This window comes from Neurospora tetrasperma, assembly GCF_000213175.1.
Source record: "Neurospora tetrasperma FGSC 2508 unplaced genomic scaffold NEUTE1scaffold_6, whole genome shotgun sequence".
Taxonomy (NCBI): domain Eukaryota; kingdom Fungi; phylum Ascomycota; class Sordariomycetes; order Sordariales; family Sordariaceae; genus Neurospora; species Neurospora tetrasperma.
The window spans coordinates 3,400,239-3,413,702 of NW_009799104.1; the positions used below are offsets into that span (position 1 = coordinate 3,400,239).

At 52.6% G+C, this 13,464-nt stretch overlaps 3 protein-coding genes across 3 annotated transcripts; 1 reads left to right on the plus strand and 2 right to left on the minus strand.

The window, feature by feature from the left end:
• Positions 1-529: 529 nt before the first annotated feature.
• On the minus strand, positions 530-4,714 carry NEUTE1DRAFT_124965 (uncharacterized protein; the record flags this gene model as incomplete). Its single annotated transcript, XM_009856414.1, has 6 exons — positions 530-1,203; positions 1,265-1,460; positions 2,232-3,812; positions 3,882-4,325; positions 4,403-4,556; positions 4,611-4,714. The coding sequence occupies 6 exons, from the start codon at positions 4,712-4,714 to the stop codon at positions 530-532; spliced, it is 3,153 nt and encodes a 1,050-aa protein (XP_009854716.1).
• Positions 4,715-6,936: 2,222 nt separating this feature from the next.
• On the plus strand, positions 6,937-7,757 carry NEUTE1DRAFT_118322 (uncharacterized protein; the record flags this gene model as incomplete). Its single annotated transcript, XM_009856415.1, has 2 exons — positions 6,937-7,414; positions 7,474-7,757. One exon carries the CDS (start codon positions 7,017-7,019, stop codon positions 7,380-7,382), a length of 366 nt encoding a protein of 121 aa, XP_009854717.1.
• Positions 7,758-8,768: 1,011 nt separating this feature from the next.
• NEUTE1DRAFT_50259 (uncharacterized protein) lies at positions 8,769-9,713 on the minus strand (the record flags this gene model as incomplete). Its single annotated transcript, XM_009855611.1, has 2 exons — positions 8,769-9,312; positions 9,376-9,713. The coding sequence occupies 2 exons, from the start codon at positions 9,711-9,713 to the stop codon at positions 8,769-8,771; spliced, it is 882 nt and encodes a 293-aa protein (XP_009853913.1).
• Positions 9,714-13,464: the final 3,751 nt, after the last annotated feature.

Sequence of the window (13,464 nt, forward strand, 5' to 3'; positions counted from 1 at the left end):
CTCACGTCCGAGGTCTGTATGAGAGCTTCGTGTAACTCCCTCGTTCAAACTTCTGGAGACGAGATAGAAGTACTCGAACAAACGCTTGATGGCGCCGGAGGGCTGGGTCTGGGTATTCCTTGTTTCGCTGTCTTGATTGTATTTCGTCACTGTTCTCGTCACCGCCCACATTTCCCCTTCGTCCGTTGGATAAGGAGACGAACCGTCCGGGACGCCGATTGGATGCACTGCTGTTTTGGAAAAATCGAAGAGATAAAGGAATTCGTGTCCCACGACAAAAAATTTGGGATTCGTATCCCACAAAACCGGAAAAGTGAGAAGCACTACTGTCGGGTAAGAGACAAATCCCGCTAAACGCAACAAAAACCGCTGTTCACCGAGGATAGCATTTGCCTAATACCAAGACATGAGATTCAACCGAGAACAACCAAAGACGAAATCGCTGTGTACATATACGTAAGAGCCGAAACTGAATCTATCCTGTAAGCTCCCGGTAGTCGTAAGAAAAGTACCTTAGTCCACTCCACAACTAACAACTTATCGATGACGCCGAAGTCGTACTGGTACTTGTATCCGACTGCGAGTCCTGTGACTCAAAATAGGACGTAGCGGATGTATCTGACCGAATGCTTTCGTCGCTATCGAGTCCGGGTCCGGGTCCGGGATCGTCTTCGTCCTTGTCTTCATCTTCGTCTTCGTGTTTATCTCCGACTGAGTCCGAGTCCAGGTAACTAGCAGCAGTAACATAACTGTCCCTTGTCGAAGCCGTGCAGGTACTTCTCCTAAAAGAGCTAAACCGACCGCTGGTGTTCAAAACCTCAGGTTCGGGCCGTTCGGGCACGTTGCCATGATCTGTCTCTGGTGATGTCTCTGTCTCTGTCTGGGACGCCGACGCCAAAGTCGAAGTCGAAGTCGAATACGAAGAGTCCTGAGTCTGACATGAGGGAGGTACGTCGTACACTACGCTGCTACTTGATTCGTCAAGCAACGACGACGATGACGACTCAGCAGCGAGATCTTCTTCTTCGGAATCGGAAAAGTCATCAATCGGGAATTTCCTGGTAGCGCGAATGGTGGGAATGGGATAGCCTTCGGGTTTGGGGATGATGGTATCTAGATTGCGGATATGAAGTTTCGAGTTGCTCTTGGTCTTGAGCCAAGCGAACTTCTTGCGAAGGGATCGCTTCCATTTGTGCTGCTTCGCTTTGAGGAGTTTGAATGCATTGCGAAAAGTATGCTGGGGCATGATTGTGAGCCTTGTGACGGCGATCGAACAGGTAGGTGTCAAGGATGAGGGGATTGCTGGAAGAGCGACGAGGTGAGGAGTATGGGTCGGGGATGTGTGGTTCCGGGTGGTGGTAGTGTTGTGAGGGGATCGTGAGTCGATGACCGGGGATCAAGATCACATTTCCCAGTGGGAAGGAAGAACCGTTGTCGAAAGCAGAGTCGAGCGGTTGAATCTTTCATGGAAGGCGAAATCAGAACCAGGAATCTCGAGGAAGGCCAAGGCCTGGACAAACTTGAACTACATAGTAGGAATTCCAGGGAAATGTTTCTGCCCAGGCATGATGATGCACAGAGGACAGGTTGTGTGGGAATAAATGCAATGCATAGACGCCGAAGGGCTACGGAACTCCGGTGCCTTCACACATGCTGGAGGCCGAGTTCCCTGCCTGCTGGGCAAATGACCAAGGGAAGTACTTGCTTGAGGGTTTCGGAGATTGGAAAAATATGCACAGCGTGTGCCATGTTGCATGCAGCACGCGTAATGTACTGCAGTGTCTCTGAACGCTTCAAGTCGTGACGCGGTCATACAAAATTGACATATCCAAGACCTAAATGGTTGTATGACCAACTCACTAGGTAGCTCATGCCTTCCTATCCAAACACAACCGAACAAACCGTCAGGTCCATCACTGCCTACCCAAAAGTGGTGACACACCAACACACTATCCTATCCAAGACCTGGCCACTAACCCACCTACACACCACAACACAACCTCTCATGCCCCCACCACCCGCCGCGGCTCCCCCTCCCTCCTCCCTCCATCCTGCAATCTCCCCACCTCCAACAACAACCGATACAGATAAACCCCCATATCCCTCTCCCTCAACGCCTTTGCCCACCACTCTTTCCCCCCCTCCGCCACCTCCCTCGCCTTCTGCCTCCCCTCATCCGTGCTCGTCAAATACATCACCAACTCCGGTACTTCCTCCATCCCCATACTCACCGGGAAATAATGCACCCACGGCACCAGCCGATCATCATGCCACTCCCTCAGCAAAGTCTGCTTGAGAACAGCACTATTGGACGCCAAAAGCTTGTAATACCGACCCGAAATGCCGTTGCCGTCGAGATCAAAGACCAAGCGAGACGAAAGGGCCTCGTCTTTGTCGGCGTAGGACTTGGTGCGGAAGAAGGAGCGTTGGGCGCGACAGGTAGCAGGCGAGCAGAATTGGAAGCGGGTGAAGAAGACGGAGAAAAGGCGGCTGTTGAGAAAAGGGGAAGTGACGCGGGTGATGGCGCCGTTGAGGGAGCGGAGGTAGGTATGTCGTTGGCGATTGAGGTTTTGGGCGAGGGCGACGAAGCGTTGGCGGTGGAAGGACTTCCATTGTGAATCAGCGGAGGAGGAGGAGAAGTCGGAAGAGTACCCGCCGGTTGTGGAGCCGGCCCAGTAGAGGTTGTTGGATTTTTGCTCCCAGGGGATGTCGCGGGTGGGATCATAGATGAAGCCGGACTCGATGTAGGCGGCGGAGGGGTAGAGAATGTCGGACATGGTGGATGGCGCACCGGTGGAGAGGACGGGGACCAGTCCGACTAACAAGCGCATGGAGACGGAGGAGGTGAAGAGGCCGTAGGTGTCGGCGTAGGAAGGATTGGCGCAGATGTCAAGGACGGAAGCCGTAGATGTGACAAAGGGGAGACCAAAGGTGTCAATGCCGTTGGTGGTATCGTTGGGTTCGGAGGAAGAAGAGGAACAGGGAGCAGTCAGTTCCTTCCAGATTGGCTTATGAGACATATCCAGAAGAGAAAAGCGCCAGCCGTCGGAGGGTGAAGTACGCGGAAGCACCACCCGTGGCTCGTCAAGGTGATTGACGACGAACTTGATGTCTGGAAGAACCCCCGCCAGATCACCCAACACCTTATCAAACAAAAGGGTAAGATGTCTGTCGAAGTTGCGGTATGGATGCCGACACTCAGTCTTTGCGGTCGCGCCGTGAAAGGTACACTGCCATAACTCGCTGTACCGCGTGTAATAAGCCTCGTGTATGAGGTTCACTACCTCTTGGCCGCTCAGTTTCCAGAAAGGCGACACGGAGTGGTAAATGGTATCAAAGTCATCGATGATTGGAGACTGGCTCTTCACAGCAAAGTCGTACCAGCCCCGGAACCCCGGTGGTGGTTCAACCTTGTATCGACGCTTGTACTCCTCGACAGCGGCTTCGTACGTCTTTGACTGTCTGGACAGCATGCCGTCGAAGTCTGCTTTTGCCTTCTCCATTAGCTGCGCTACCGGATGTTGGCCGGGGTGTTGAAAAGTAAGCTGCTGTGCTGCAGACTCTACAGCTCTGATGGCAACCAAATTGGCCAGGTAAGGGAAGAGGGGAACGAACGCAAAGCTCCAGAGCAGGGCTCGCTGTTCTGTGTGCTTCGGCAGCATGCTGATGCTCTGAGCCAGTGCAACAAGCGAAGCAACAACGTTCGCAAGGGCTTGAATGTTTGAAGGCTGCGTGTATGGGTCGCGAGCTGCCACCAAGCCAAAGGTGGCAATCACCGTGACGATTCGCCATGACTCCGGCGTATACCTTGTCTGTAAACAATGTCAGCGTCATTCGCCACTGCAAGCAACTCAGTTAGGGGTTAGCAAGGACTGGCGTACACTCTGAATAGCGAAATACCACGAAAAGGCCTTTGCTACTCCCAGGAAGACAGTCCACACACCATCTATGCTGGGGAAACCAAACACCCAGCTGTCGACAAACTGCAGGACGATCAAGAAACCTACGATCCGCAAGGAGAGAGGTTTAATAATATCTTCCAATTCAAGATGGAAAGTTTTCAAGCGACCTTGCTCTCCCATCTGGGACATCAATGAGAAAAAAAGGCCGACGAGAACCGCAAACGGTACCACCGCCATGGCAGCTGCCTTGACGTCCCATGCTGCTAAGCTGTACACGGCCACTGCAGCTGCCAAAAGTGATCCCCAGAACGTATTGAGGATCGAGTGAGGCAGGGCCCCTTCCTTGGCAGTCCCATACCTTGAAGCTCCAGTTCGTAGTTGGAAATGTTCTTGAGCCTTGAGCAGCAACGGTGTTGCAAGTGGCTATTGAAGATGTGGTGTGAGCAGAGGGTGGGAGACAAAGAGCCGTGAAAGGGTCCGCATCAACCGGGAGGGCTTACAAACAAACAGACAACCGCACCGAACTCTGCTTTACAGAAACTGAGGGCAGCAACACAGACCGCTGGGCACCAAAGCCGTAGTGACCCAGTCGGCTTTCTGGTAGCGGCCACATTGCCTAACTGTGGCACATATGTCGAGGGCTTGCTTTGTAGCCTGAAGAGAAATGGGATTATCATACAACACACAACTTCCGAGGAGAGTTCGTACTCTGTAGCTCTAGAAGCCAGGTACTGAACGAGGGATGTGAGAGCTACACCGGTTGCCACCGTCAGGGCAGCCGGATGGGGCTGACCACTGGTACGGGGATCCATCGCTATGTGATGCCTTTGCTCATGTGTGGACAGTCCAGTTGGAAATATGCGCTGGTAACACGTATTGCGCAGGTAGAGGATGTGGTGTTAATGAAGATCAAGAGGTCGGAGGTACGGGTAATTCAGCAAATAGACAAGTCATCTTTGTCACCTGAAGGTCGACGCTGAAGAGCAAGGGACAGCCGAGCGGGAGCCTACCATGCCGAAACTGGTGATGCCGAGCGTTGGCCTACCCAGTAGTAGCACAGCCTCCATTCCAAAACGGGGCGGTACCCCTTTAGTTGCGGGACGTTGAGGTAGCATTGGCAACACCCATGGCCGCCATTCCAATTGGCTAACATCCCTTGCCCTCCCCAGTTTTGCAGTGCCGGCTCGGCTGTGCCGCAACTTCACTCTCGCTTTCCTCGGGTTCGTCCTCTCGCTGCGCCCAAAAACGACAGTTCGGACGGCGCATCGTGAGCTTCTTGTTTGGTCCTCGGACACGTGCTTCATTCTGTCAGTTAATTGGTCTAAGAAACGGAGTTGTAAAATGGAAGAAAGTCGCACTTGACAGATCCAGAATATGAGGAGGCCATCAGGGTGCCTCGGTAAAGCTTGGCGTCAGAATTCTACCCATCAAGAATCCTAAGGGCGTTCATGGCAGCTTCAAAGTGGCGGTTTCACCCGCAGGATCTCGGATTCATGATGCCCTATCGGATTTTGGCGAACCGCCCAGAGCCACCAAGTAACCATCCAGCCCTGCCAGCCAACCTAAATGTCGAGGGTGTGGGGAAATCACACACTAATGTGGTGTTCTTTTGACAAGCACAGGGGTCTGTGGCACGGTTGTGTGTAAAGTGTAAGCCATAGCGATACATTGCAGCGCAAAGCTTTTTTGACCAGGGCCGGGCCGAATTTTGACCGCCGTTGACACATGTCGTGGCACTATGTAGTGTACGACCGTTGCTTACGCCCGTCAGCACTTATGCCGGTTTTGTTCGGCTGTTGTGGGTTTCCGTGTCATCGAAGGATCGGATCTTCCGTTATAAAGGCCTGCAAGATCCGCAAATGCTGTCCTAGTCCGCGGTCCTTACTTCTCATCATCTCAACAAGGGTGTTTAACGGCTGACCGATTTGCATCTCGACCACTTGCAGCCTGTTAGGATTCGCAAAGGAATGTTAGCGAACGATGGTTTATGTTATAGATACCACTTCGCCTACCTCGGTCCGAGAACCAGACAAGAAAGCCTCATATAGACAGCGGCACCGACGCGCCCTACAGCCATTGATTAATAAAGTTGCTTGCTTTGCCACATAGTGAGATGACCTGATCAGAACCCAGCATGGAAGGTAGCGAAGGTAGCAAGCGTAAGCTCTAATGAGTAGCGGCTACGCCCTACTCATGATGAGCGGCTCGTGGATGGTCCCATTGCTGGCAAGGATCGGAATCCACGCTGCTAGCCCAGCTGGCAAAGCCCAAGATGATTCAGTGACGGCAGACAAGAGGGGTACTCAGCAGCGACTGAATTGCCGCTGTATCTGGCGAGAAACGATCTGTACAAGCTGTTGATTGGGATACAAACTTACCAGGGAGTGATAGTAGAGATATTTGAGAGTCGTGTATTTGGGTTTCCTTTCTCCCTGGAGCATCAGAGGGCCCTGAGAGGATACCCGTCACGTTGGTATATTGTGGTTTTCTGGCTCACCCCCGCTCTCCTACAGAGAGTGGGGCACGAAACTACCTGACAGCTCAAAATCTGTGAATGTTTGATAACTCCGTTCCCTACCTGTGTGGTTCATCATTTGATTGATATTCGCTGACCACTACGTTGCAAGCTGAGAGTGGTATTCGGCTGTCAGCTTCAGCCAACAATTCCATCTCCACAAATTGGCAGGCCATGCATGAACAGGCAGAGAGCAGAACCTCATATGGCCAGAGATGTGATTGGTAATTCACGTACCATGGACTTCGGACTTGATGTCATTAGGATCATGATGCTTGTAGGCCCGGAGCTGGATGAGCACGTCTGTCAGCACGGTTCGTGACGACGAGGAGGAGGCGGAGGAGGAGAAGAAGAAGGCAGAAGAGTAGGAAGACGAGGTGTGGGACGGCGAGAAAGAGGAGGAATACGAGGAGAGCATCGACGGGAAGAAGGGCAAGGAGTATGAAGAGCTTGAAGAAAGAATCAGCTATAAAAGCTCTCCCTTCCTCCTGCTCTCGTCCACCCAGATCATCGCCAACACAACCATCACATCTTCTCTTACCATCAAAACAACATCACAACAACCCAACCCAAACCCCTTACCAACCACCACCATCAAAATGCAGTTTTTCACCGTCCTTCTCTCGGCCATTGCCTTCTTCGCCGGCGCTGAGGCCTGCAAGTGCCTTGCGTTCGGCGGCGGCGTCGACTCGAATGCCTCCCACCAATGCTGCGACCAACAGCACGGCAGCTGGCGCAACGGCAACGATTGCGCCGCCAGCTCCATCTCCGAGCACTTGTCCAACTTCCGTACCTGCTGCAAGAGCAGAGGCTCTCAAACCTCGGACTGCGACTACCCGCACAAGCGCGCGGTTGCTGCCGACACCGATGTTGTGGTCGAAGACGGCATCAAGATTGCCACGGTCGATGGCGTTGCTCTCACCATTGTCGAGAGGGCCAAGCGTGCTATCCCCACCCACTTCTAAGCAAGTGGCGGTGATGGATGTGATATGAAGTGGTGAGTTTTTCCACAAACCAGCGACGGATGGCAGGGATGGCTAACATGAAATACTTCAGCCCCTGACGGTACGCATCGGTGACTTGAACCTCGTCATCAACACCAAAAATGAGGATGGGGCACTTTGTCTTGGGTTCGACGGGGCATAAAATGGGTTTTGGTGGATTGTGAAGCGCTTCTGCAGAAAAGGAGATGATAGTCAGTAGGCTTTGAAGAGCGGGAAAGTGTGGCTCTCATGTGTGGACGCACACTTTGGGCCGCATGTGACTTTGGGTTCCTGGACAGTCTACTCTAGATTAGAATTTCTCCCATAAGAAACCGAGTCTAGTATCGTTGACAGCGAAGGTCTTCCTCCCATTGGCATATTAAGTGACTGTAGGCCTTGAACACGCGTACCGAAGAGATGTTGGAGGTGCCCCTATACCTGGGCAAGATAAGAGACGTAGATGGAAAGTAGCAGCGGGCAGCAGAAGAAGCCAGCTTGAGTGGAAGTGACATGATGGTAGTGATGACCCGTTCATGAAGGCAAACAGGCTGGTGTTGTCGTCAAAGTGCCTTGGGTTGAGCGACGGAGCGAGGGTGGCAGTGAGAAAATGGATCCAAGCAGGATGGAAGCGTGAATAACTTAAGAAGGACAAGGGGAAATCAAGGAGAGCATCCACTTACTATTTCCCACTTCTAGGTCTCGTTAGGTCGCGCTTATTTTGAACCCCAATCATCATTCATCCCACCGTACGCAAGCACCTTCCCAAAGACCATCATGATGCCTTCAGTGAACCCAATCTTGCCTTGAGCACTTGCCCTGTCGGTTCCGCTATCATGCGTGGAGCCGAAAAGTCGCCGAAGGAGCGAGATACTGACCCGAGGGGATTGATGCCTTGAGAGTGATGGTCTGGATTCCCTTGAGGTAGGAAGTCACATCATGGCAAGGTACAAGATTCTTCTTCTTCCGACACAGAGGCGACAGAGGTAGTGGACTGAGACTCGGGTTGTACTTGCACGAAGATAGCGGCAGGTCAGTCGATGCTCGGTTTACAAAGTATGACGGCAATCCTTTCTTCTTGGCGCAATGCATGACTGGTCAATGGCACGCAAGTACGGAACCTTCAACAGCATTCGCCAGTGTCGTAGATGATCATGTAAGCCCGCCTACACCCCGAACCTACAGCTTGACTTGGATACGGACAGAGTGTGATAGAATAATCATCATGAGATGAATTGAAGTATTTGTGAGGGATCAATGCTCATCAGAATGTCAAATTATACTGGAGGATCGTGCTGTCTACCGATTCCTCTTAAACCGTCCTAACTCTCGCCTCGAGGCACGGTCACACAGCATACCATCTGGCACCATTCAGGCACACTGGTGGTAATAATCGTTGATAGTCTTGCAGGTCGATCCAGACGGGCAGTTGGTACAGCCAGACCACCCCGAGCCGCCACACTGAGCGTATTTATCCGCCGTACATCCGGAACCGCCGCCTGAAGAGGGAGGGGTTGTCGGAGTAGAGGGGTTGGTGCCTCCACCAGAGGGCGCAGTGAAGACAGGGAATTGGGAGTCATCGTTCCGCTTGCAGCCGGTGCGGGAGGTGAGCTCGGATGGGCATTGGACCTGCTTGAAGGTGAAGTTGGGGTTGTCGGCGTTCTGGAACCAGTCGAAGCGCCACTGGCAACCGGGCTTGAGCGCGGCAGGGAATGAATCGCACTGGCTGCGGGAGCTGATGCCGCCATATTGAGCGCCGGGAAGACCGCCGAACTGTCGTGTACATCCATCAAACAGGCCGACGCCGCCGCCGGGCATGTTGATATCAAAGTGGTTAGAGCCGAGATCACCGCCGGTACTGGTAGACTGAACGACCAAGGTCTTGCCAGCAACAGGGCCCGAAGTGAAGGTAAGGCTGCAGTAAAAGTTAGCCATCGAGTGATACCCAAGAGTTGAAGAGAGTTGATGAGAAACTCACGCATAACAGGCACAGCACCAAGATGACTCGGTTCCACCACTGAGTTTCGTGGCAGCAAAGCCGTAGGCGAGCTGGTCGTTTACCGCCCATGGCGAGTTGTTGGCACAGGTGTATGCGGAACCGCCATCACATCCAGACTTGACACTGGCGTCGCTCAGGGGATTGTTGTTTGCGTCGCAAGCGAGGACGGGCCGGTTGACAGAAGCCTTGCCGGACCAGGAGCAAGATGGTTTGCAGCAGTCCCAATATCTGGTGGACTGGCCGGATCCGGAAGCGGCATGAACGGCGAAGGGAAGAGCGGCCACTAGCCCGGTTTGCAGAACAGTGGAGGAGCGCATGATGTGTATCGTGTCTGAAGTGTAGAAGCCTGTTGTCGGAGTTTGGGTGGAAGACAAAGGGTCCCAGCAGTCTTCTTATACTAGTTAACGCATCCGTCCATGGACTCGGTTCTAATTACCCAGCACCTCTCCAGAACCGGGCACATATCCTGGATATGTGGGCAGCCGGGTGGCTCAAACATTGGCGGTTTCTGGCGCTCGAAATCATGACAAACATTTCCCCAACACGGCAGGTTGGCCATGTAAAAGCAAGGAACACGGTGCTGAGCGCAGGTATAAACGTAGAGATGGTTGCGCTGGGTTGTAGCGGTAATCCGAGTTGGTGATTGAGGATGTCTGGGGTACAGCAGATCCCGAGTATCATGGCCGGTAGCGAGCGGCAGATCTGGGCCCCGAAGAACAAGTTCTGAGTGTCTGGGTGCAATTGATGATGGCGAGTGGCTGATGCCCCGGGACGTGAACCCTCCATGGAGACAGCAATGCTACCCTAGCCGAGCATCAGTACTCCATTTAAACGCGGAACTGCGGAGCGGGTTCCTTGACGGGGTTTCCCGATGGAGAGGTTACCCCATAAGGCCATAGATTTGCCGCCACGAATTGGGAGCCCTGGCCTGGCGATGCATAGTTCCCATGACGTATGAAGGACGAATCGTCGTGTATTTCTTGACCACCTCAGCCCAGTTCAAGGCAACAGAGCAATACCTCTAGGGGATCCGGGTTGGAGAAAGACTGTGGCAGCCCGTTCGGGTTATTGCGTCGAACGAAGTGTTGAATGGACGGATTGTTAAGGGAGATGTTGTTGACTTGGATGTTGGGTGTGAGGGCGCACTTGCCTCTCCACCTCGCTGTAAGAGCCGCACTTCATTTCAAGTTGAGGTGAGTGAGTGATGATCGGATGGATTCAATGTCTCTCCTTGATTGGCATTTGCAGTTTCAACCTCCGTAGCTGCCATGCAATGAGATGTTTTGAGGAAAGAACTGGCGATCGGTCAAAGGAAATGAGGTCAAGTTGAGCAACAGCAGGTGGACGCGGGCATGACGGAAAGTGTGGTTGGACAAACGGCCGGCTGCTACTACCTTTTCTTGGTACAGAATGTAGTCTTATCGTGATCGTTATCTTATCGAATTGGCTGCCCACGCAGGGGCATCCTCAGGTCTCAAGCGCAACTTCCGCTGACCGAGTTGCAGATAGGTACCAACTGTGTCTGGACACATTCATCTCATGATACTGTACCGACAGTTCTTCGATTGCAAATTCGGTGTAAGATACAGCTTGAGATAGAAGGGAATGCACATACTTTGCTACCAATCAGATTAAACTTTGGAGTTCCCGTTCGTGGAAAGTGACGGAGTGATGATAGCTCTAGCCCCCTACTGTCGAGGCTTATGAGTTTTGCCTGCCACACCGGTAGCCGACAAACAATCGCCCGCTTATCCCATTCAAAAAATAATTTCCCCGCGGACGTCCAAGTTTCGTAAGATCATACAGTGCCCGCGCCGTGTCCTCATTCTCTGGATGTATGGTTCGGATGTTGTTCTCGTCGCTAGATTGGAGTCCCTCTATGAGTAGGTCAAGGATTACGACGCTTCGACATTGCTTCGAGTCTTCGTATCCGCGAAAGCTTTCTCGTCCATCAGAACTCTCCTCATGACCATCAGATGAGATCGACGAGTGCCTGTGAGAGGATATTGGACACGAGGTTGCGGGTGTGGCGGATGACTGACTGACTGTATTCTCCCAGACTCTTTGTAAATGAGGCGTAGTACGACATTTCTGTATGACAAAGTTGCGGCGGAGCTGGTGACATTTGTGAGATCCCCTCTGTCCGGGCGGTCAGCGGTTTGCAGGAGGATATGCTCATAATGATAGAGAAATGTAAGATGCTTGAGAAATTCAGCTGTACGTAGCCCACGTCACGCTTGACTCTGCCTGGACCAGAACCTGAGAAAATGATCCTGTGGCTCAGAGGTTATGTTCCGGATCCATGGTAATGTGTTTATATGACAACCCTCTGGTCAGATCCTCGAGTCAAGTACCATATCAAGACCCATCTTCCGACGTGGCTCAAAAACTTCCAGACCTTCATAGCAAAGCCTTGGGCTACCAGCACCTTGTAGAGTAAACAGCCAGGACGATGCATGTCTGTAACCAAGGTTTCTAAGTATTTGGAGGTACCATCGCTTCTGATACCATCGGCGTAGTATGGATCGGGTACGGAGAACAAGCATCCCCACGGGCCCACAGGAAGCCTTCAACAACACCAATCCTGATCAGCCGGCCTCTGCCCTTGTCAGCACACGAACGATGGCCGCAAAGAAGACCTATTAGACTCATGTTGACGCTGCAGCAATGGGAGCTACGGTCCAGATCGTGCCCGTGTAGATTTCGCCCTTCAGCGGGCCCTCTAACGGTGTACATCGGTGCATTTGGCCTTTTGGTGTCGCTCAACCTTGGAATCGGTGGATAACATTTTCTCGGCGACGCTCATATTTTTCCGCGGTCGCGATGGCTTTCATGGCAGTTGTAATACATGAGATTGGCAGCAAAGGATGGTAGGTTCTGAAGCTTTTGATCGAAGCAAGGCGAGTGCTTTCATTGCATCTACCTGATGAGTTGTTGGGATGGCGTTCTTATATCTCTGTCTCGATGTTGATAAACTCAACGCACGGTCCATTTTGAACGTTTGTTAGCTCGGTACATCAAACAAAGACAGTCCAACCTTTGAAAGGCCGGCGGAAAGCTCAAGAATACGTTGGAAAAAAGAATGAAATAGGGTCCAAAGCCTTTCCGAGAGATGCAGGAGTAAGGATGACCGGCAAGAGAGTAGGGAAGAGGTGTTAAAAGGGCTTGAAAACGTCGAATGTATGGAGAAGAAGTGACACCCAAACAAAGTTTCGCTATACTGCAGGCAAATGCAAATGCTGCGCGCCGTACCTTTGACCTGGGAGCCTGGGCCTTTGACCTCCATCGTTGCCGGCCGGATTTGGCGGGGACTTGGGTGAATGGACGTTATGGTGCATTAGTAAAGCTGCAATCCATCCAATCATCTTGACGAACTGGCCAGTTAAAGATCCACTTTTTGGCCTCGCCGCCTGGAGCTTGGACTCTGTTCCGTCTGTGCTTTGCCAGCAGCAACCACGTCTGGCCTTGTCTTGTAGCCCAGACCTTGTCTGTCGGTTTGGGATTTTGGAGTGGCACTCTCCCGTCCCTCGCTGGCGTACGGTTCGGCCACTTTCCCCAAACCACCATCACCACCTCCTCAACCAACATCGCGACCTCCTCCGCGCGTGTTGTCCTCCTACCCCGCCACTCCCTGCAGCCGCCGTCGACGTCTCTGTTGCGCTGCATCCATTCTCGAACAAGTCGGCATCGATCGACTCGATCCGTTCATTTGCATCTCTTTGAAGCGGCAAAGAGTGGGCAACGTCGCGTTCCGACATCGACAAAGGAAAATCCGAAAAAGTGACGAGCTGTAGATGGGCGACTGAGTGATCCTCGGCCATCTACCACCACCGCCGGCTAACCCGAGCCGCGATACCCATTCTGCTTTCCGAACTCGACCGACCTTTATCTTCTTTTTAATCGACTCCGGATACCCCAACAGCAGCCAGACCAGACGCTGTCGTCGCGTTACCGCCTAGTCCAGTGCCTGCCGATTCCCGGTCGGATATTTCATTCACATACCCCGCCACCGACCGCCACCACTCACGGTCCGCCATCTACCATCCATTCACGACTCATCGATTACTT